The sequence below is a fragment of the Cyprinus carpio genome, chromosome B3 (assembly GCF_018340385.1).
Source record: "Cyprinus carpio isolate SPL01 chromosome B3, ASM1834038v1, whole genome shotgun sequence".
Taxonomy (NCBI): Eukaryota; Metazoa; Chordata; class Actinopteri; order Cypriniformes; family Cyprinidae; genus Cyprinus; species Cyprinus carpio.
The window spans coordinates 30,648,724-30,673,499 of NC_056599.1; the positions used below are offsets into that span (position 1 = coordinate 30,648,724).

Genomic DNA, 24,776 nt, shown 5'->3' on the forward strand with positions numbered 1-24,776 from the left:
TATTATTTTAGTATATTTTTTATATTTCAATATTTTTATTTTATATATTTATTATATTATTTGTATTATTTGCATTTTGTAGTATTTTATATATAATACAATAGATAGCTAGGTGTGCATGTGACCTTATTTTCCTCACGCTTCCATTATTCCTCACCTGTAACTCTCAAAAGAGGTGTGACTTCACAAAAACATGCACAGAGGTGTGAAGTATGCAGGTTTGAACATGTTACATTTCTAAAATGCACGTGAGAATGTCTTGCGCCCCAGTATCCCGTAATGACAGGAGGACGTTTGCGTAATTTCTCGATAGTCACAATGAGGAACTAAAGCAAACACATCTGCACCAAGCAGTGATCGGTTGTTGCCTGCAAATCAGTATGCAAAGCAGGGCAGGATTGTGGGAATCTTTGCTGTTCAGACGAATGGATCAACTGAGGAAATACAGCTGACAGTTCATCTTAATTAAATTCATTGTCTGACTGATCCAACGGCAAAATTCATTCAGTGTCCAAGCTACTGCTCTGAAATGCGAATGTGTTGGTTAAGCTTTGAATATTGGACCCTGTTTTGCTCTAGTTCATGCCTGCTTTGCTTTATTTGCATGACACGTGAAAGCCTTAGCATTCTGAAACGACGTATTCATTTCATGCTACTGACTTGTTTCTCATTCCTCTCAGCCATCACATTTTTAATAGTTAAGTATCAATGATTTATGTGCTCCACATTGATCTAACCCAGATACATAATCAGCATCATGTCTCCTCATCAGCCAAAATACAGTCCTGAAATCCTCACCGTCAAGATGTGCCCCAGATCGAAAGATATTATATACAATTCTATTCCTTTTTGAGCATTTCACACAGTTTTACAAAGCGTTGCTCATTCAGTATTCTGTTTATAATGTCGTTTTCACTGTTTGTTGACGTTTATGTGAGCTAGTTTGTTAGTTTTCGCTTTCAGCTCCTGTCTTGTACAGGCAGATGTGTGTGTACAGTACATCACTGCAGCCTTTGGGAGTGTCTGCGGTCCAAAGTGGGCCAGAAAGCGCCGTGATTTATTCTACCCACAAACCGACTGTCCTTGAGATGAGTTAGCAGAGGTGAAGGCAGGTTCAACTTTGTTTCTCCACACATGCTCACAGAGCGAGTGTTCACAACCTGTCGAACATGAACAGTTATGACGCAGTCTGCATGATTTTCCAGTCTTTCCTTGTCTTTCATTATACTGTCCTCCTCGTGTCAATCAAAATCTTGTTCTGTTGTGATGTCACTAATAAGGTATTGTTCTTCTCTCTGTTTCCCTGCAGAAATACTCCTGGATGACTTCATGCTGACACACCCAATCTTCTTGGCCCCAGACAAGTTCCAGCAGGTCTTGCTTCAGCAGTATCCTTTCCCCTCGCCAGAACCATAAGTGTCTCTTAACTTCTGAAAATCATCATTAGGCGACTAGAAACCTTTCTTAGTGTGATTCATCTGAGTAGAACATGTACCTGGGATCATCATAGCATTATTAACCAGTTTTAAGGATTTTGGGTCTTATCAACATAATAATTTCTGTTAGCATTAACAATAAGAATAAAGTTTAGGCTGCAGTTTATGACAGGAATGTTGCTTCAGGACCAGAAGATCACGTATTTGGTGTGGGCAAGTGGAATAGATTGCATAAAGTATTTTTATATTTAATTGAATATAATTTTTTTTATTAAATATTTTAAGATTGAACATAGTTTAGTCCTTTTTAAATGTATTCTTTATTCTTTGTTTTTAATTATTTATAAAAATGGACATGATAATGGGCAAAAAGCTGATTGGAGGAAAATATAAAATTTAAAATTTTCTCGCAAAACCTTTGCGTTTTCTTGGAAAACTTTTGCGTTTTCTAGTTAAATGTTTTGGGTTCCCCTTGGAAACTTTGTGTTCTCTCCCAAAACTTTAAAAATGAGGTGGGAGAAAATAATTATATTTCAATGCTTTTGCGTTCACTCACAATTTTATTTTTTGTTAAAAAAATCAAAAAAGGTTTTGATTCCCCTGCAAAACTTTGCATTTGTTCGCAAAAATTATGTTTAAAAAACAACAACTATATATTGCTATCACTTTGCAAGCAATAAATGGTTTTGGGAATGTAATACTTTTGAAAGAAAACACAAACATTGAAATATAATTTCTCTGCTCGTCTAATTTTTTTCTGTCATAATGTCCTCTTAGAGGCTGTTTACTATAGCGTCATATCATATCCTGTTGTCTATATTCATTACAGCATCTGATGAAATTTTACATGATCAAAGTCTAGCGTGACCTCGCTTTTTGGTTTGTCAGACCAATATTTACCATCTAGATACAACTCAGAACTGGTTAAATCATGTATAACTTGCTAATTGTCTTTCTGGTGAAATTTTGTAATGCTTGACCTACTTTAACTTTTTAAGCTTTTATCTAAAACTTCATTAGTTTTAGGTCTCGTTTATGTTATTTTGTTTAAAACTGAACGATCACACAGACAGCTATGCTAGTGTCCCACATGTTCTCCAGTCAGTTTGTTTACTTCGCAAAACTTCAGAAAAAGCATGAATTATCAAGCCGAACACTTGAATGTCTTCAAAACACTTCCAAAACAAACTGAATTATCTGCCAAAAAACACGCACAGCCGAAGAGCCCAGTGTCTTTCTACCGCAGGGGGATAACAGTCGCACATGGTGTTTAAAATTTGGGTCAAAATGATTTAGCAATTAGCCGCAATGCTAACCTAGCTCTATCAGACTCTGCGGGCCAACACCCCCCCACCCCAATCCCTCAGGGGTCATCAGTTTCCTAAATTCAGATAAGAAGAGAGTAGTGTGGGGAATGTTTGTTTTGTTAGCTTTAGGCATTGTGTCAGAGTGTGTAATTGTGTGTGTGTGTGTGTGTAAGTGTGTGTGTGTGTGTGTGTGTGTATGTAGAGAACACCCCTCTCTCTCTAAGTCCCCTCTCATTCAGTGACCTACATTCCTTCTGTGAGTGCCATAGCCCCCTCTACCCAGACCATAATGGCGTCTGAGGGGCTTGTCTGCGGACTTTAAGCACAAAGGTATTCCTGGGGAGGCTCGTCTGCATGCCTCAGCGCTCCTAATGCAGCGTGTCTGCTGCGCGGCGGCCACCCGAGAGTCTGCAGCAATCAGTGACCCTCGCTAATCTCGCCTTATGATCCGCTCCTCTCTTTCTCTTTCCTCTCCCTCCTCCCGGGCCATGTATCTTTCCACTTTCCACACCTTTTCTCCTGGTCTTTGGCTTGACCTAATCCAGGCCTAGTCAGATCTTTTTGTTGTGGCAACATGTCTGCTTCCTGCTTAGAAAAGCCCTGTCTCGTAGACTTCCCACTCATTAGGGCTCATTTGAGGGGTTTAATAAAAGGATTTCAAAGCAGGATGATTCATTTTCACTCAGGACTGATAGTGCTTTTAGCTCTTTACACACTGACAGTCCCGGTGGAGTCGGCCTGGCCGGACTCCAAACCGCTGCGGCGGCCGTGATCCAGGGCTCGTGCGAGTTCAACTTTCGCAGCTGCCCAGCGGCTCAGACTGCTGTTGTTTTTTTGGCACCCGAGCAGAGGTGACAGCTCTGGATATAGATTTACTAGATCTCACATGCCATTTGCAGAAGCTCCTCTTGGGCCTTTTTTGTATGGGAATAGCTGTGTCAATTTTAGATGGGTGTCGGGGACTCTTTAATTATAAGCAGAGAGGCTCAGGGATACTCCAGTTTAAATTTAGTCCGCCTTTCAGGTTTCCTGAGTGTTAGGATTGGGGACACGGAGTCTTTGCAGTTTTTTAGGTCATTTTACTTGCCGAAGAAGTATATGTCTTTGCTTTAATGCTTATGTGTGACTTCACCAATGTGACTTATGTAAACATGCGAGTACAGAAAAGTCCATTCGCTGTGTTTATGTTGTAACTTGCATGTGTGTGTGTGTGTGTGTGTGTGTGTGTGTGGGTGTGATGGGTGTGTTCCATCGGCCTCAATACTTTTCAAAGGTTGTAATTATTCTGGCTGTCTGGCCACTGAAGCATAGATTTTGTTTTTCCAGTGTGGCATCTGTGTCAGGTGATGGGACAGCGGCTGTCTGAGTATGTGTTTATCTGCATACACTCATAAAAACCCACTCAGTGCAATTTCTGTGCTGAAAAACACCAGCTGCATGTTGTGTTTGAGGCTATCTGTCTGTCTGTCTGTCTGTACAGGTGTAGACGTGTTGGTACATTTGTATTGACTGTATTTAGTGAGCGCAGGTGTGTGTGTGTTGGCTCGTGAGTGTGTTGTTTCTTAACTCCTGGCTCAGATTCAGCTCAGAGGGTAAGCAGGGTGAGGGCTGGCCCGGTTGGGACGGAGCTGAGCGGAAACTTGCAGTTCTGACTGTGGCCTTCCGCTATCTGGACACATACAGAGACTTACTGCAGGAGGAGGGAGATCGCTCCAACACCTTCCCAAAGGTACTGCACACGTTTGTAAAAAAAGAAAAAAGCGTTCAATTGCATACAAACAACAAAATAAAAAGAAAAAAATAAACTAAAACAGACACTAAAACAGGCACTTAAAATAATCATTTTTACTTTTTTTATAAGTATTTTTGTCTTGTTTTTCAGCAAAATACCTAAAAAATAGATTGATTTGGGAAACAACATGAGTCTTCTTCAGAGAATATATCTTGAATTAAGATTACCCTGTTGGCAATTGTTTTAAGCATAAACCTCATTCAGTTTTGTTAGAAATGTATTCAGAAAAATAAACCTAACTGGAGATTTGTATATTTGGTACCTTTTGTACAGTTTTTAGAGTGTCATAAGACTTTCAGGGTTACTATGGTAACAGAACATATTAAAACCCCACAAAGGAAAATGTTGCTCTTTTCATCCGTTTCACATCAGTGCTTCTTAATTAAAGACAAACACACCTGTGCGCCAAACATTTTTTATTTTTATTTTTTTTTGTGATAATTTGTTCTGGTACATGACTACACAAGGTTTATTTTGAAACCTGCTATTTTTCTATTGCAGCTGTTTTTAGACTATCCTTTTTCACAAAGTCATTTTATTAATATTAATGTACTTGCTGAAATGGAGAAAAAGGTTAATTTTTTATCCTTTATTTGCCTCCTGCAGCTCTTAATAATAAATGCATGTCGTTTCAGGAGCTGTATTTGTGCGCCGTTCAGGAGCTCAGCCGCTTTCCTGAACTGGTGGAAGACGTCCTGAAGCTTCAGCGCTGGACTGAGATATTACACAGCCCGTAAGCATCAAATCCCCTTCATCCTCACAGTGGAATATTAATATAAGCTATAAATATATTTTATGGGCTATAATGGCTGGAGACATCATAGAGGAACAGAAAATCACATAACACACGAAGCCTCAGAGCCTCTTAGTTTGGTGAAGTACAGCGTGAGTTGTAAAGTATTAAATGAGGCGCATGCAGTTGCCCATTAAGAGCTTTAGAACCAGATGAAGAATTAATGTGCAGAGATTAATACTTTAATGTGTTGTGTTGGATTTCGATTGTGTCATTTAAAGCCTCTCAACAAGGCAGCTGTCTTTTCATAAACCCTTAAACAGTTCTGTAACTCAGTTTATAAAAAAAGCACATTTTTCCTGGAGAACTTTTAATTGGCACTGGCATGTTTGGTCTTTCTGCATCTTTAAATTATAAGGATGCCATGCAAACATAATCAATGCCATTTTCATGGTTTTGGCAGATATAAACAGTTTAAGAGCTTGCCACCACTGGTCCTCAAATATCCTGCGCATGCATAGAATATTTTCCATCCCTGCTGCCACTAATAAAATAATTTTAGGTTAATAATAGTCTTTTGGAGACAGATAACTTATTCAGTTATTTACACATGAATAGCTACCTGACTTGTTGTCCCTACTATCCGACAGAGCCGAGGAGGACAAGGAGAGTCGAAAGAAGCAAGTCCGCCCGCTCTTCCGACACTTCAGACGTATCGACGCCTGCCTGCAGCCCCGAGAGGCTTTCCGTGGCTCGGACGAAAGTAAGTTCAAACCTTCGTTTCAAAAGGATGCATAAATATTGCACAGAGTGAATGCAGTTTATTACCACTGCGTTTGCCTAGCTGTGCAATAACACCCATGAGAATACTGTTAGTGAATCATCTTATTCATCCTTTTTTTGTGAAAGTGCCAGTCTGCTTCCACTTCATTCAGACCTGGATGACAAATCAGGTCACAGAAGTAGTGTCTGCCTAGTTTAATAGATGCAGTGAGTTCATCTGATGGAATGGGACTCTTTATGAGGACAGGGTTCAAGCCAAGCTTAAGTGATATCCCAGACCTTAATCAATAGGCAATCTGACAGTACAAAATGCTACTGACCCTGAAGCCTCCAGTGACCCAGTTTGTGCCAGTTTTGTCAAAACCCTGACTGGTGAATGGAAAGGAAGTCAGTATTGTACAGAATTACTACTATTCAAAGTTTTGCCTCTTTTATCTAACTATATATATATATATATATACACACACATACATATATACATATATATAATATATTTTTTTTATAATTAAATAGGTACTTTTATTCAGCAAACATGCTTTAAATTTATCAACAGTAATGACATTTATAATGTTAGAAAAGATTTCAATTTCAAGAAAATTCTTTTCAACAAAGAATCTTGAAAAAACATTTCACAATTTAATTTAATTTAATTAATTTAATTGAATGTTGAATGTAATTGAATTGTAATTTAATTGAATTGAATTGAATTGAATTTAATTTAATTTAATTTAATTTAATTTAATTTAATTTTAGAAAACGAGCTGTGCACAAACAAAATTTTATTCATTTAACTGACCCCATTTTTTCAATAATAAAACATTATTATTATTATTATTATTATTATTTTTATTAAGGATGTGATACTGTTGCCTGAAAGCTTATTGGTGAATGATTATCATATTTGCCAGTGTCAGTGTCATTTATACAGCACAAATAAAACAACACAACAATTTTTGCTTTATATAATTTGTAAAATAATATACATCACACTACAGTAAGAAACATAAAACAGTCATAAAAAACAAGTACATATTAAGCTGTGATTTGAAATCATATATATTAGCGGCATCTCTATTATAATTAGGCAGGCTATTCCAACATTTGGGTGCCGCTACAGCAAATGCTCGATCACTTCTTTGATATAATCTAGACCTTGGAATTTTTCCATAGCTTTTGACTAGATCTCAGTGTTCTTCCAGACTGGTATGATGTTTTATTAGCAAGGTTCGGGAGGAGCACGATCAGATAATCAACCAATTTGGCACAGATGTAACTTGTTTAGCTAATCATCCTAACCAGCACAATACGTATATATATATATATATATATATATATATATATATATGTATATATATATATATGCAGCGTATATTATATATATATATACTATATATATATATGTATGCAGCGTACTTACCTCTAACCTACAAAGGTTTTCCAGCATCCCTCCTCCACCCCAACTCCTCACATCTAATCTATTCTCATCCCATACTAGGGATAGGGGGAGTTCTCTGGGTTCAGGCTATATATGTCCTCACTCAGGACAGCATGCCAGAATATGCTTACTATTTGCTCAATCAGATTAGATGTAAGGGTGAACTCTTGAACTTCAGTAAGGAGATCAGAAAGATAGGGCAAGACCATTCACCGATTTAGGTACTCATAAAAGGATTTTTAAAGCAGTTCTATAATGTACTGTATGCAGTGCAGTGAGACTAAGGTGATGGTGATGTGCATCGGATACTTGATTTGACTCTTTGGTCCTTGTTTAGTCTTCTGCAGGGTTTACACACCAGATCACTCATACGTGACCATCCGGAGCCGTCTCTCATGTCGGGTCGGAGAGATCTTGGCTCTGGTGAAAGAGAAACTCCAGTATAGCGAGGACCAGCCCACCCAACCTGCCAACCTCATACTGGTGGCCGTCACCTCATCTGGGGGTAAGAGAATGCAAACTTGCACACATATGTGTGAATTATGAAGAGGCATGACAGTTCATAATGATCCAGACCTTGACTCACTGTTTGGGAACATAACATTTTTGGCTCATCTGCTTTAACATCACAATCTAATCTGTGTTTGTTCAGAGAAGGCTGTGTTCCGTCCCAGCGACGAGGCCGTTTTCACCACTCTGGGCGTCAACACCCACCTGTTCGCCTGCGAGCCCGCGGAGCTCGAGAGCTTGGTGAGAACCGTGGGCGAGATGCTCCTGTGGAGGGGGAGTGGTGTTCCCATGGCAACCTTCAGAAATAGCCAGCATAAGGGTTCTGTATTTGCTACAGTCATACGGGAATTCTTACTTATGATTGTTGTTAGTTAAACACCACAAACTTCATGTTCACTGAAGATGCTATCTACAATAGTGCTGAGAACTTAAATCAGTGGTTTAGAAAGCCATCAAAATCTTGTTTTATTCAACCACAAAGCGAAAGCAGAGTTTAGTCAAACAGAGAGCTGGAGTTATTTAAACTCTGTGATCATAGTTCAGCTTCACTGTGTGAGAATAATGCGGTAGGATGTAAGCAAATACTCAAGACTTGGGGGCACCTAATGTAAAAGTTATTGAAAAAGCCATATTGACTTGTCTTTTGGTGATTCCGGTCCTCATCCTCATGTCTTTGTCGGTCAGATACCTCTCCCTGAGGAGATCCACTGGTCACCGGGAGACAGCAAACTCCATGACATGAGTGCAGAGGAGGTGGCCAATCAGCTGGTGGTGTTCGACTGGGAACTCTTCAGCTGTGTGCACGAGGTCAGGACACTACAGCCCTCAGATCATCAGTATTCTGCTCCGCTTCACCACAGACAGACACAGGCCAGCGTAAAGCTGCTGCATTGCATTGTGCACATAATATCAACGTGTTTAATGCTTGCACATCATTGTAACTGGGAGATATCAGGAGATTTGTTCTTAAAAGAGGAATTCCTTGTAGCTCTGCATTAAACTTTGGTTATTAGTTCTTTTTTTATTTATGCGCATGGCAGATGCTTTTATCCAAAGCAAATTGCAGGGCATTTAAGGTGCATTTTATGTGAATTTGGGAATCAAACCCATGACCTTTTTAGTTGCTAGTATCATGCTCACAACATTTATTTATTTACTCTTTATTAGCTGCTTTTAAACTTAATTTTTTAAAATATTCAAGATTTTAAATGCACAAATGTTATCCTGAGTTTTTTTTTTAGATTGTAGATTATTTAATGTCTGTTTTTATGCTACGGTTTCTTTCAAAATTCCTAAAAAAAGCATTGTTATTGTTACCTAAAATTAAAACTAAATTATTAATCTCAAAGGTACTAAAAGTATTATGCAATGGCACTCATTACATACACAAACAAAATAAAGAATAAAACTAATAAATTTGAGTTTGGCATTAAGGTAATAAAGAAAAAAAGTAATAAAATTGACTCGGAAATATTGCCTTGACAGCTAACTGAAATAAAATATGTTTAGGTACTGAGATTATTAAAACCAAAACTATAAAAGCTATATAGAAAAATATTTAAAAAAATAATAAATAGATAAAATAATAAATTACAAAAACTCATAACAAAATGACTAAGACTTAAACTAAAATTAAAATAAAATGGAAAATATGAAATAATTCAACATTTATAGATTAATAAATATTTTAATATTATATAAATAAAATTAAAATAACACTGTCCTAAAATGGTCAACAATATATCAGTAAGCATATTTTTAATCGGTGTGTCCTTTGTAGGGTGGGTCACTACAAAGTCTGATCAAGACTTGTCTCGATGCATCCTCTGTAGTTTTCCATTGCAATCAAATGTGTGCCTTAGGAAACTAGCTTTTAGTTCAAAGCTAGCTGCATGGCAAAGTTCATGTAAAAATAACAAAACTTTATGGCACATTATGCAATGTTTTCCGTGTGTCTTTGTTCCTGTTCATGTTTTGTTTATTTATTATTATTATTATTTTTTGGGTTTGTTTGAACAGGTGGAGTTTGTGTGTTACGTGTTTCACGGGGAGCAGGCTCGCTGGCGCCCCCTCAACCTGGAGCTGATCCTGCAGCGATGCAGTGAAGTGCAGCACTGGGTCGCCACAGAGATCCTGCAGTGCCAGTCGCTTCCAAAGAGGATACAGCTACTGCGCAAGTTCATAAAGATTGCAGCCTTGTGAGTGTATATGTGTTTGGGAAGGGTACAAGCTGAAACCGCTTATGAAGGTGACAAAAATGAATTATTCAGGAATCATCATGGCACTGAACTGCGTCACAACTGTGATCGTGATAACATATGACCACCCACATGTATCAACACCTATTCAGTATTCCGGCTCTCGGAGGGGGTGGGTAGCCACTCATAATAGTGTTCATTTGCATATAGTTTTAATTGTCCACTAGCAGAAAGCACCAGTTTAATTCTGAAACTCAGAAAGATGGTGAAAAAGAGTCATGTAAACTTAAAGTAATCTGTTCGTGGTGGAAGAAGCTTTGACTAACATCAAAAGTGGACTTGAGATGTTTTTTATTAACATCTTATTTGCATTCCAATGTTATTTTATTAGTATTTATTTACTGTTATAGTAATTATTCATATTTTAAATTTGTTTTTTATTATCAGTTTTCAAGTTTTAGTAATTTTATGTGCTTTTGTTTAAATTATTTTTTTTTGTTATTTCGGTTTAGTTTTTTTTTTTTTTAAGTTTTTCATCTAATATTTGTTTATTTCAGCTTTCTCATACTAATTGCTTAATTTCTAAATGAATACTTTACTTCACCCCAAATTTACTGACATTCATGTCATCCAAGATTCATAAAATACAATTTAATGGGTTCTTTCACTTTGAAAAAAAAAAAGCAGGTACAGGGCACACAAAATGAATCAAATTATGTTCAGTATCCTACACAGACCAATTATTTTGTTTCTTAAGACCTCAATATATCGCCAGGAGCTATTTTATGCTTCCTTTACCTGCTCTTTTACTCTCAAAGTGACGGAACCCATTGACTTGCATTTTATGAATCACTAAGGACCACAGGTTCAGCTAAAAATCTTCTGTACTGTTCTGCTGAAGAATAAAAGTCACTTAAGTAAAAGTACAGATATCTTACCAGAAAATGACTTTGGTAGAAGTTAAAATCATCATTTAGAATACTACCTGAGTAAAAGTTTTTTTTTAAAGTTAAGGTTTTTCATCTAATGTTTATTTTATATCAGCTTTACTTCAATTGTCAAATACAGATTTTTTTTAAATAGGTTTAGAGAAAAAGAACAAGACTATTACATTGTTTGTTGGGTTTGTGTGTGTAATGAGTGCTGTTGTGTGTGTGTGTGTTTCAGATGTAAACAGCAGCAGGATCTGCTGTCGTTCCTGGCGCTGGTTCTGGGTCTGGACAACCCTGCAGTCAGCCGCCTACGTCTGACCTGGGAAGTGAGTGCATTCTCTTTCTCTCTGTGTCGCACTCACACACAGTCTCTTAGCACCTCTGCCTACTCTCGTTCCTAAGAACCGCTGAGTGTTATTCTTGGCAGGAGGCTATTAGCAGTTGTCATGACAACGACTCTGAATTAGTGCTGTTCCAAAGGAAATATTTCCATGTCCACCTGTGCATTTATTGTCAGATTATGCCTTCTGATTTTTAAATAAATCATAACCCCTCAAACCTTTTTTACCTGACGTGTACAGTACATTTACATGCATCCAATTCCTAATAGAGTTTTAATTTGCATGTGCAATGTGTGATTTGCTAATTGCGTGTGTGTTTTGGCAGGGTTTGCCAGGAAAGTTCCGGAAGCAGTTTCAGCAGTTTGAGAGCATTGCGGTAAGTGAAGAAAAATCCCAAATGCAATTTAATATCTGAATTGATCTCCTAGACAGCAGTGAGTTTAAATGGAGAGCAAGCGGATACCTTTGCTTAGGTCTCCTGCTCCTCAGATGCTTGTCTTGAGAGAAAGACTCTTAGAAGTTCAGATAACATCTCAAAAATATCTTAAACTGTGCTCATATCTGCAAAGAACATAAATGAACTTAAAGATTTCTTATCAGATTCTTCCATGATCATATTATCTGGACTATGAAATCAGTGTTCATTTTATAACTCTATACTCTAATTGTATGTCAGTAATTGTCCCATTTGTGTCTATTTTTATTTCTACTCAGTACTTTTAAAAATAATTACTTTTATTTCACCCAAAATAGAAAATTTGCTGTTAATTTACTGACCTTCATGTTATTCAAGATTCAGAAAAGACAATGGGTTCCATCACTTTGAAAGTAAAAACAAACAAACAAAAAAATACAGGTACAGGACACACAAAATGAATCAAATAATGTTCAGTTTCCTGCACAGATGTATTATTTTGCTTTATAAGACCTCAATATATCGCCAGGAGCTATTTTATGCTTCCTTTACCTGTTTTTTTGACTCTCAGAGTGACGGAACCCATTGACTTGCATTTTATGAATCACTAAGGACCACAGGTTCAGCTAAAAATCTTCTGTACTGTTCTGCGGAAGAATAAAAGTCACTTACATCTTGGATGGCCTGAGGGTGAGCAAATTAACAGCAAATGTTCATGTTCGGGTGAACCATTCCTTTAATAATTGAACGCAGTGTAACTGAGAACTCCATTAAGTCTCTTGATCTCTGAAAGAACGATCTCTGAGCAATAAAATTTGTCACTCTGCAGGCTGATTTGACATTAATCGACAGCATTCATAATGATGATGCTGTTTGTGTTGCTGCAGGACCCTTCGAGGAATCACAAATCATACAGAGACCTTCTAGCAAGCCTGAGAGCCCCACTCATACCCTTCACTCCACTGCTGCTAAAGGGTGAGTCCCTCACACACACACACACACACACACACACACACACACACACACACACACACACACACACACACACACATTACAGTAGCACCAGTGTGCTCTCAGTCTCTACCTCCAGCTGTTGTCCATATGTGTTCCTATAAAGTCCCCTCCTGCCGTGACTGCCTCTGTGATTTGAAGTCGGTCTGAAAGGCCCCGCCTCATTAATTAATGCCCCTCTGATCTGCAGCTCCTGAACATGCTGGATTTTAGACCCCCTGCAGCCAAACATGCACCAGGGATCAACATGCATGCATACACATTAGTGATACACACAAACACATGTGCATTTTGTATTATGACGGTGTTTTTTTTTTTTTATACTGAGCCAATGATATTTTCTATCCTCTAACCCTAAACTTAACCTTTAACTCCAGAATTTTTGCATGCCGTTAAGACATAATTTAATCTCTTTATGGGTTTTCTTGTGGACTTCTGTGGATTTCTTTCGTTATGCTTGAGGGGATATTTGGTCCCTATAATGAAAGCAAATTCTGACCCACACTTTGTTGCCTCAGTTTATTAAAACGTTTATTATATGCTCAAATTGCTGCCTGAAAAAGACGTAAATCTTGAATGAAGATCTTAAAGAGTCTTTGAAGAGTGACTCGAGGCAAATTTTGTTAACATTAACACCTAAAAGTGCAAGAAATGTAATGACACTTTTTTTTTTTTAATCTCACATTGTGTAAGTATATATACACTACCATTTAAATCTATGGTATCTTGGTTCACCAAGGCTGCCTTTATTTGATTAAAAACAGTAAAACATATTGTGAAATATGTATTTTCTATTTTAATGTTTTTTTTTTTAAATCCAATATATTTCTCTGATGTCAATGTTGAATTTTCAGCATCATTACTTCAGTCCTCAGTGTGTGTGTATGTGTGTTGTTGGTGAAAATACTAATGGCTGATGTATTTTTATATGTATTTTTTTATATATATATATATATATATATATATATATATATATATATATATATATATATATGTATGTGTGTATGTGTGTATGTGTGTATGTATGTGTGTATGTGTGTGTGTGTGTGTGTGTGTGTGTATATGTATGTATGTGTATGTATTTAAAAAAAATCTTACTGACCACAAGCGTTTGAATGGTAGTGTATGAGTGCTTCTCAAATTCTGATTTTAAAGCCATACATGTACACACACATACACACCTTTACCTATCTGCTCATCCTCATTTCTACACACATTCACACACACAGCTGCTATGTTCCTGTCCCATCTGTCCTCTCTCGTGTCTGTAGTCTCTCCATGTCTTTTCACTCTCTGTCTCCTTCCCTGTAGGTGCTCATGACTCAAGCCTGTCAGGATCAGTTAAGCATCAAAATCTTTGCTGAGCATTGCTCTGTGCTTCAGTCTGACACACACATTACATGACTCTGTACGAGACACACAGACATCAGAATAGGAAAGACGGTCTTTAGAAATGAGGAAGAACAGGCTCAAGAATGATGAACACAGGACTAATAACTTGCAATGTCTGATTCATTTTAGCAAGCTGATTCATTTGGAGGAACAAAAAAGTGTCCCCATAATTTTTTTTTTTCTAGTGTAATATGTAGTTATAGAGATTTAGAATAGTTGTGTTCATTTCTTGTTTAATGATGCACTACTTTTATTTGTGATGCAAGGATTTACTGATAATATTTGTCAGATTTACAGTATAAAACCAGTTTTATTGCTCCGGAACTATTGCCCACAATGCAATGTGTCCGGCTCCAAACATTTGGGAATGTCTTGTAAAATATTCGAGCACCTTTGCTTTGTAGATGCTGATCTGTCAATACTCATAGCACAGCTTCATCTGTAGTCTGACGGGGGGGAATCCCTGGTGTTTAACGGATCTGAACACTGTGTCTCCTGCGTGGCCTGCAGGAGCTGCTGTCCTGAAAGTGTAAATTGTCATGAGTCTGCTGGGATAAAGATGTTAGAATGATGTTAGTAGTTGACAGACAGTGACATCTGTGTCTAGAAATGTCAACTGATCTGAAAATCCATCACACTTTCCATGTGAATCCTGCAGGAGTCGTGTATGTGTGCACATGTGTAATAGAAGTAGTTTGGCATGACATCAAGTGAATTAGATGATGCTGATTAAGCGGCATGCCTGAGGACAGTAGCCACGTTTCATCATAGATTTAGACTGATGCATTAAATATGTTACAAAATCTTCTCAAATGATTTGGGTGGACTTTTCAGAGTATAGGAGTTAAAACAGCGACCTTCAGAAGAACTGGAGAGGTTGTTTGGGTTGTTTGTTTGTGATGGCAAGGCGAAATGTGACACGTGTTGCATTTTTAATGGCTTTTTGCTAAAACCGCCTCAGGCCTCAGAGGAGCAGGTCAGGAGGTGAAGCATGAGGCACCCCTCCTTCTTTCTCTCTTTCTCAACATTCAGGTAACTTTATTGCCATGGCTAAGAAAAGGCATTGTACTTTTTACATTTTAAATAATAACAAAAAATATAAAATATATGTAGTAATAATAATAATAATAATAATAATAATAATAATAATAATAATAATAATGGTTTATTTCCCCAGTTCAGATATAATGTTAAAAAGCTGAGAAATAATATGCTAATTAATTTGTTTGACAGACAAATAGAAACCAGTGGAATACCACATTCTGTACCAGTGTTATTTATGCAATATTTACATGCTATTTATTCAAATTTTGAGTGATCTTGTTTTTATATTTTCAGTTTTTAACTTTAGATTGTTTTTGTAATTTTGTAAAAATCTAAAATTGTTTTTATATTTCTGTAAATGATTTTTATTTAAAATTTTAAAAAATATTAATTTTTGATCATTTTTAGTACTTAAATGTATTAGTTTTAAGTTAGTCAAAGCAAATATCAAATTCTTAAGAACTTGAGAATTTTAATTTAATTTAATATTATCAAAAACATTTTCCCCCTTTAAGTTATCAATAAGAACACTGTTCTATACACCTCCTTAAATTCAAACTGCTCTCAGTTTAATAACAAAACCCTTTATAGTAGAGCTGGACAATTCACTAACAGTGAACCGTGCAGACAGACGGTGAGCTCCCGCTGAACTGCAGGCCTCAAACAGTCGTGTGAAGGTGTGGGGATGAGTATTTTTATTTTTTTGTGCATTGGCACTTGGCTTTTTTTTCTCTCTCTCTCTCTCTCTCTCTCTCTCTCTCTCTCTCTCTCTCTTTTACTCAGTCATCTGTATTCAGTAGACTCATCCTGACAGCATGTAGTGTCTTACATTCTCCTTTCCTCCCATGTTACCTGCCTCACTCTCTTTTTCACCAGACCTGGCCCAGGCACTGACAGATCACCCATCATGACATGATGACTGTTCACTTCTCCTTCTCACTCTCTCTCTTTCTCTTTTCTTGCGTGTGAACGTCAAGCTTCAGCTCAGCCAGAAAGAAGACGCCTGGCTAAGCGAGTGATGGCATGATGACATGTCATTACATAACTGTTCCCTTTATTATGCATTCACTCGCTCACTCTCTCTCTCTCTCTCTCTCTCTCTCTGCAGATCTGACCTTCCTCCATGAGAGCTGTAAAACTTTCCATGGGGAGCTGGTTAATTTTGAAAAGATGGTGAGTTGGCATATTTAATGGAAGTAATGATGTGCTTACATTAATGCACACACATATTTATGTAGACTTCTGTTATGCTTAAAATGGCTAAATATAATTTTTACAGACTAGCATTAACCTTAATCCTTCCTCTAACAGGAATTTTTCATTTAAAACAAATATGTTTTAAGAAATAAAAAAACAACAACATTATTTGCTCTATTTAAGAATAGGGTTAACATTGAAAATAGGAATTAGTTCCTTTTTTATTGTAACAATCTATTTCCATGTTGTTTTCATTAATGTTTCCACATTGCAGTCATAACAGCATTATAAAGTATTTGCTTCTGTTCTTCTTATGTGTAAGTTGCTTTGGATAAAAGCATCTGCTAAATGACTAAATGTAAATGTATTAGGACTCCCTATATTTTTTTCTTTTGACGACACGCATGCATCTTAATTTTTGTCAGCTGTGCATGAAAATTAATAATCAACTTTTAAGCATGTTTAACTGTTTCCCACTGTTTATAATATCGGTGTTTGGGGCTAGTAAGATTTTTTTTCAAGAAATCAATCAAAAGTGGCAGTAAAGACATGTATAATGTGACTAAAGATTTATATTTCAAATAAATGCTACTTTTTCATCACAGAAAAAAAATATATCAAGGTTTCCACACAAATACATTAACTGTTTTAAACTGTTTTCAAAAGCAATGATGCTGAAAATTCAGCTTTGCATCAGAAATGACAATAAATTACTTTTTAAAATATTTTAAAATAGAAAACTGCTATTTTAAAATTGTAAAAAGATTTCACACTATTACTGTTTTTAGTGTATTTTTGATCAAATGAATACAGCTTTAGGCTTTTGTTGTTTTGTTCTTAAAATTTCACAACAGCTTGATGAGGGTGTAATGAATGCAGTAAGAACTGTTTTCATTGTCCATTCCTTTTCCCTCAAAATGACTAAAATAATCATTAAAAATGGACTCTGAGTGTTTGATAATACACAATATTCTGTACAGCTGATTAGTGGCCACAAGTACATTATTTTGTGACTGCATACCATTCACTGAATGACTGTCAACCAAAATCTCTCTCTCTCTCTCTCTCTCTCTCTTTTTTTGTCTTTCTGTAGCACAAAGTGGCTGAGATGGTGCGAAGCATCAGGCGGTATAGGAGCACTCAGCTAGGTATGTGTATTCCTACACACACACACACACACACACACACACACACACACACACACACACACACACACACACAGACAGACAGACATCAGCCTGTCAAATAGGATTAGTGCAAAAGTAAAGCATGTCTCCACCCGCCAACATAACAACATACCTACATGAACACTTACACACACACACACACACTCACACTCACACACACCTGTCTGAGTGGATTATTTCTAGGAGACTGCCGCTCCACCCTGCCACAGCCCATCTGTTTGGGACAGCACAGCCCTCTGGGCCACGAGCCACAGGGCACCGCTTCATAACACACACACACACACGCCCACAGCGTGTGTGTACACTAACAAATGCAACAGCTGGGCAGTGCTTCCAAACATTTAGGCTCACAAACAAACAGTAAGATTTGTGGTTGTACATGTGTTTGCATGTGCATAATGAGTAATAACGTTCATTAAGTGCAACGGTCGCGTTTAGTGTGAAAACTTCTCAATAGGGAAATCGATTTTTAACTAACTTTTAAAGACTGAGCTGTTGTGAGCTCTGAGGGTGTTAATTGATGGTATATGCTTGTGTTAAAGCCAGTTGTTTCGCATTATTTTACGTTTTTAAAATAATCATGTTTAGCAGCGGGATTTGTGGTGAGAAACAACATTACCCATGATGCTGTGCATAAAATTCCACCAATCAGAGAGTTGCGGCCAGCAAATCACACCAAGTGAGCTTGGTCTCCTGTGCTCTCAAAGTACTGAAATAAATGATGGTTTCTATAGATAAAATCAACAGATTTCACTGAATAGTTTTATATTTCACCAACATTTTTAATTCAGTTATGTCATTCACAATGCTTCATGGGATTGTAGTTCTTGTACCTTTTGTCTTTTTATCAGATTTGTCAAATAAAAGTTTGCAATGTTGTGATTCACCTCATAGCTGTTCATAATGCTTTAACTAAGACTTTGTTAAAGTCCCCATGGAAACAATGATTTGAAAAAATACTTCTGAACCAACGCTGCTGAAAAATGGATGGGCAGTAATGCACTCTGTTGGTCTTGATGCTGTAATTGGGTGTTGAAAATATGGACGAGGTGTCTTTTTGTGATGGTGTTTTTTTTATTTTTTATTTTTTTTTGTAGCTTAGATTAGCTAAATATCAGTTTCTGTTTTGTAATTATTTTTGGGGTTTCACCGCTTTGGAATCTTGACTCCCTAGATTCAAATCTCAATCAAACAAACAAAACATGGCTTCCATGGTAACCGTGACGTTCGGTGAGGTAGAATAGTCGTGCTCGCACCCACACAGCCTTCCGTTTGTCTTCTGCATCATCAGCGTCTGCACCATCACACCCTGCAGAAATGATTTCCTTCCTCTCCATGCAGCTGTTTGTTTTGAGGTTGTCATGCATAATTTTATCATGATCATTTAAAACCTCCATTTCAGCGATCATCAAGTGGTACACAATATACGATTTATTATTTAAAATTAGAGATTTTTGGATCAACACTTTTTTTATAAAAGGTTTTCATCAGTGGTTGAATTTTTATAACAGTAGTGAATAATAAAAAAAAATAAAAAATCATGACAGCCATCTGTCCATAATCTATCCTTTTTTTTTAGTTCCTTAAAAAACGTATTATAACTCAATGGACAAACTGACAGGAGAAAGTAAAAAATCTAAATAGAAAAATCATAACTCTCAGTATGGCAATTACCTTTTTAGATGGGTATTCTTGCCAGCCTTAAAATACAGATTTGAGGTGGAAAAAAAATTATGTATGATACCTTTTACATTTTCATGATTTTGCTTCCCATTCGTGTGTGTGTATATATAGGAGCTGTGCTTTTATACACTATGTAACAGTTAACAGTTTTGGGACAGTAAGGTTATGTATTTATAAGGAAATTAATACTTTAATCCAACAAGGGTGCATTGAATTGATAAAAATTGCATTTTTACATTGTTAATAGTAGATGATTACAGTACATGGTTACAAACAGTATTGTTTTTAAAAATGCTGTTTTTATTCATCAAAGAATCTTGAATATTCTGGAAACGAAAGAAAAATGTATCACTGTTTCCACAACAATATTAAAAATATAATTATTGGTAATAAGAAATGTTTATTTAGCACTAAATCAGCATATTAGAATTCACTCTGAAGGATCATGTGACCCTGAACACCTAAAATTTGTCATTACAGTGATGAATTAAAATGTTAAAATAAGCTGAAATAGAAAACAACTTGTATAGCATTAGAGTTTTACTTTATTTTTAATTAAAGTAATGCAGCCTTGGTGAGAATAAGAGACTTTCGACTTTCAAAAATGTAAAAAAATCTTACTGACCTCGAACTTTTGAATGAAAGTGTATTTATTACCCACCATATTATTGGTATTATCATACAATTTATATTTATTACCATAAGAGGTGTTTCTCTGTAGCAACTTACCTTAAAGGGATAGTTCACCCAAAAATCTTGTTGGTTTTCATTAACTTCCATGGTAGGAAAATAAATACTATGGAAGTCAATGGGAACAACTAACTGTTTGATTACCAGAAATCTTCAAAATCTTATTTTATGTTCAACATAAGAAAGCAACTCATACAGGTTTGCAACGACATGAGGGTGAGTAAATGACAGAATTTTCATTTTTGGGTGAACTATCCCTTTAAATGGGCTTTGTTAATATTCCACCATATTTTAGCAGCACTAGAACTGAGTCAGCCTCATTTTTTTAGTATGAATCACTAAGAAAATAACCCCTTTGGGCTATTATTTTAGTATGATTGGTTTCTTGTCTTGTGTAGCTGCTGTGCTGTGTCTCCAGTTAGTCGATCAGCAGGTCTCGTGCGTCAGGCCACTTATTTTCCTGTCTGTGGCTCTGAATGAGGGCTGTAATGATCAGGGCTCATTTTCCTCATCTACCTGAGTGGATTGCCCTCATCTATTTCCATTAGAGGGATTGATGCCCAGCCAAGCGCACAGCACTTTTTCAGTCTGGTGCGTAGAAGTGGCCTTTTTTAGAACAATCCGTTTTTCTTTATGCTCGGCAAAGAATCGAATTTAGATAAACCCCAAACCGTCATCCGTCGTCTTTATCATTGCACATGAAAATACACTAATATTTATGTTGAATGTTTGTTGTTCGATTCATGCTGGTGTAGCGTGACGCTCCATCTGTTGCCCACGGAACCGGATCCCATTTGCAATGACATTTCTATACACATTTCAGTGGCCGAGGCTCATCTGGTGATGTGTCGAGGCCAGAGGGCATCAATTTCAAAAGACACATTGCAGCCAGTGACATTTGTAAGAGCATGCAGAACTCCATTTCCCTGACATGCCTCCCATTTCTCTGAACTTTGGGGGAGCTGCTCGGATGTGAGACTCCGTAATTGTCTCTAATGCGCTCCTGCTGTCAAAGCGGCAAAGGAAGGAGGCTGCAGATGATCTCTTATCGCTAGAAAAGAAAAATCACAGAGGAAATGAATTCAGTTTCCAGTGCTGCTCCAAGACGTTAATGAGACGCTCATGCAAACGGTCCCAAGCCAGCCTGAAATTCTTTATAAAATTGTCTCTGATTGAATGATCTGGGATCTGCTGTCCACATTTGGTTTTTGTGATTCTAGGCTATTTTAGGAAATATCTGAGAAAAAGTTGCATAAATGAAACATGACTGAGATATGAGAGTATTGCAAAAGTAATCTTTGTTAATCAATATCTTTGTCTGGTTTTGTTACAAAACATCCTCAACACAAGATGAATGCACACTATGGTTTAAAGTTTGGGGTCGATTTGATTTTTTAAAAAAATGTTTTTGAGAGAAAACTCTCATAAGGCTGCAAAAATACAGTAAAATAGTAATATGACTAAAATAGTAATATTCTGAAAAGTTTTCACAATTTAAAATAGCAAAGCTGAATTTTCAGCATCATTACTCCAGTCTTCAGCGTCACATGATCCTTCAGAAATCATTCTAACATACTGATTTGCTGCTCAAGAAACATTTTTTATCACTGTTGAAAAGAGCTGGAAACCTTGATGCATTTTTTTTTTTTTAAATGAACAGAAAATGCTAAAGCACAGCATTTATTTGGAATGGATATTTTTGAAATAATGATTTTAGCAGCACAGGTTTGCAGTAGCATCTGTCTCGCTATAACTTGAGTGACAGCTGAATCTGATGCAGAGGCGGAGTGTGTTTTTTTTTTTCTTGAGATCAGAGAGGACAATGTGCAGCTATTCATAGCTACTGAAAGAGCTGTTTTCCTTCCTCCTCCTCCTCTCTCTTGCTCTCTTCTTGGAGTTTTTTTCTACTCACTTTCTTTTTGAAAAGTGTGGCTTAGCAACAGATGCTGTGTGTGTGTGTGTAAAGTCAGGTCAGCTGGACATGAGTGGTATCCCAGCTCTACCACGCCACCATGTGGTCAGCCTCAGTATTACCTCAATCAACACATCACTACACTTTGACTCATCTGCAGTTTACAGTAGTTACAGTAGTTGGAGGATGCTGTCAATGTAATACTTATAAAGAGTTACAATTCTGTCATCTGCTCCCCTCATTTCAAACATGTACAACATGACTTCAATTGTAAAATTCTTACCATAAATATATCAAACCTTAATTTTTTATTAGTAATATGCATTGCTAAGAACTTCATTTGGACAACTTTAAAGGTGATTTTCTCAATATTTCTCAATATTTTTTTTTGCACCCTCAGATTCCATGTCAGATTGTGTAACCTGTGTTTCTTTGGATTTCTTTCATTCAGTGCCATTAATTGATTTCTTTTTCTCTTTCTGTCTTTCTCACAGTGATGGAGGCTGAGCCGTCCCCTTCTCACCTCCAGACGAAAGCGTATGTGCGGCAGCTGCAGGTCATCGACAATCAGAACCTGCTTTTTGAGATGTCCAGCAAGCTGGAGCCAAAAGACATGTGAAGGGACCAAGCGAACCTACAAGCCATATCTACAAAACCTCTAGTTCCCGCCAATAAACCCACACACCCAACCCTTCATTCTCCATTGTCACAGATCAACCCAGCTGGGCTGTCAATCATCTCAGGCTCCGCCTCCGTATCATCGAACCATGAAATTTCTTCACGAAAATGGTGTGAATTGTGTTTATAGTGGCTTATTCTGTGTCAGTGTTAATTAAGACCACGCATAGTGGTCTGGATTCTTTTCTACTTGTTTTTTTCACTGTTCACGACTGAAGGGAAACCTGTCCTGATTGCACTGCCATCAGTTGAACTGAACCAAACCGGAAAAAGCTTAATCTGTACAACTAGTCATCCTTCAGAAACACAGACTGCATTTTGGCCATTCATGACCCTAAAATACATGAGACAATCTGACCTGTGGTCTTCCCTCCTCCCCTGCCAACACTGGCACTTACTGCAGCCCTGTGCATTAGATGTTAGTGTTCTGAACGATATGGATCCCCAGCCATCAAAAATGAGTCCCGAATCCAAGACCAGCTCCAACGTACAGGATATTCTATAGTTCAATGATGAAGTCATAATAATACAGAAGAAATTCACTTTAACTGGATGTTAAACTACACAACTTGTTTACTGCAGAAAATCTATTTATGGCAATATTTCTGTCTTGTTTTTTTTTTCTCTTTTTTTTCTTGAAACAAAATTACATAAAAGTAATAATACATTTAATATTTAAAATGTAATGTAATATATTTAAGAAATATGTTAAATATTAAATATACAAAACATTTTGTTAGATTTATGCTTAAAACAAGAAATGGTAGAGTAAAAACAAAATATAGAAAACAAGCCTTAAACTTTATTCAGATTAGGAATATTAATATATTATTTAATAAACTTTATCTTGTTTTAATGATGTTTAGATAGAAGAACAAGACAAAAATATTGCTAATTATTTTTTGTAGTGTAGAAGCCAAATTTAACTTTGCTGTTAATTTATTAAAGATTAGTAATGGACCAAAAAAATAATAATAATAATAGACCAAATGCAGTATTTTATCTTTTTTTTTTTTTTTCTTCTTTTTTTGAACAGAACCACTTCTTCAATGTAACACAGCGTTAACATCAGTTGTCGCTGATGGCCCAGCTTCATTTCAGCTTGAGCTTTACTTGGTCAAGCACTTGTTTTCAGTTTGCCCTTTGTGTTTTGTTGAAAGGGCCTGGTGGGAAGTGAATTCTCCTGACTGGAAAAGTGTTTATTTGCACCCAAGCTGAAAACGGGCTCTGTACGGGATGACTTGTCTTGAATTGGACTCTCTCAGGATCTCCTCCTGAGGTCATACAAAGGACGGCCTGTAAGGCTGCACTGTACATACTTCATGTAAATAGCAAAAATAAATATGAATATGACTCTATTTTATGTAAGACCTATGAGATGGACTCTCAAGAAGAATATTTGTTTTGTAAATCTAAGAAAATAAATGTACGTGTACAGTTTAAAAGGCGACGGCCCAGACAGAGTCTGTGGTTTGCGATGAAAGAATTGTATAGCATATTCGCTGTTTTTTGTCGTTTCTGTTTGATATCATTTCTTATCCATTACAGATGACCTGTACATATCCTCTGTTTTGGTTGCATAGTTTTTCTGTCTGCAATGGATGAATTGTACAGCATGTAGGTGGTTTAGTTGGATTTTGCTGTTTTTATTTGGTCAAAGTTTCTCATTTGTTTTTATTTGATCTTTTTAAAAGCGGGTATTCTCTTGTTGTTTTTTTGGTTTTGTACAGAAGTCCGTGTTTACAGTGCGATTATCTGAATCTCAGACATGTCCAGTGAAAGACATGGAGGGCGGGGCATGTAATATTGCCCCGCCCCCTTTTCTTGACATGAGTCAAAGATGCATCTAAAATAAAGCCTCTTGTGATGAGCACTCCAGACGTTCTGCCTCACTAAGTGTGTATGTGCACGTTTTTTTTCCTTTTTTTCTTAAAACCAAAAACCTTTCTAGCTAAAGATTTTAAAATTATGATTCTCAAAAGTTATTGGTTATTACTAAAACTGTGACTTGCTCTGACTGTAATATTTGAATCTGCTGCAGTCAGATTATTCCAAAATCACACACGAACCTTTCAAATCGGGTTATTCTTTGAAAACAAT

General features: G+C 36.7%; 1 protein-coding gene across 1 annotated transcript in view; it reads left to right on the forward strand.

Moving 5' to 3' along the window:
- rapgefl1 (Rap guanine nucleotide exchange factor (GEF)-like 1) overlaps positions 1-24,549 on the forward strand; it is a 39,210-nt gene extending 14,661 nt beyond the window's left edge. The window contains exons 2-15 of the mRNA XM_042720747.1: positions 1,310-1,388; positions 4,322-4,472; positions 5,171-5,268; positions 5,919-6,031; positions 7,824-7,991; positions 8,139-8,236; positions 8,681-8,803; positions 10,016-10,194; positions 11,362-11,452; positions 11,793-11,843; positions 12,770-12,857; positions 16,438-16,502; positions 17,620-17,674; positions 22,493-24,549. Of these exons, the coding sequence (XP_042576681.1) occupies positions 1,310-1,388; positions 4,322-4,472; positions 5,171-5,268; positions 5,919-6,031; positions 7,824-7,991; positions 8,139-8,236; positions 8,681-8,803; positions 10,016-10,194; positions 11,362-11,452; positions 11,793-11,843; positions 12,770-12,857; positions 16,438-16,502; positions 17,620-17,674; positions 22,493-22,617 (1,484 nt within the window). The 3' untranslated portion in view covers positions 22,618-24,549. The remainder of the gene's footprint in view (positions 1-1,309; positions 1,389-4,321; positions 4,473-5,170; positions 5,269-5,918; positions 6,032-7,823; positions 7,992-8,138; positions 8,237-8,680; positions 8,804-10,015; positions 10,195-11,361; positions 11,453-11,792; positions 11,844-12,769; positions 12,858-16,437; positions 16,503-17,619; positions 17,675-22,492) is intronic.
- Positions 24,550-24,776: the final 227 nt, after the last annotated feature.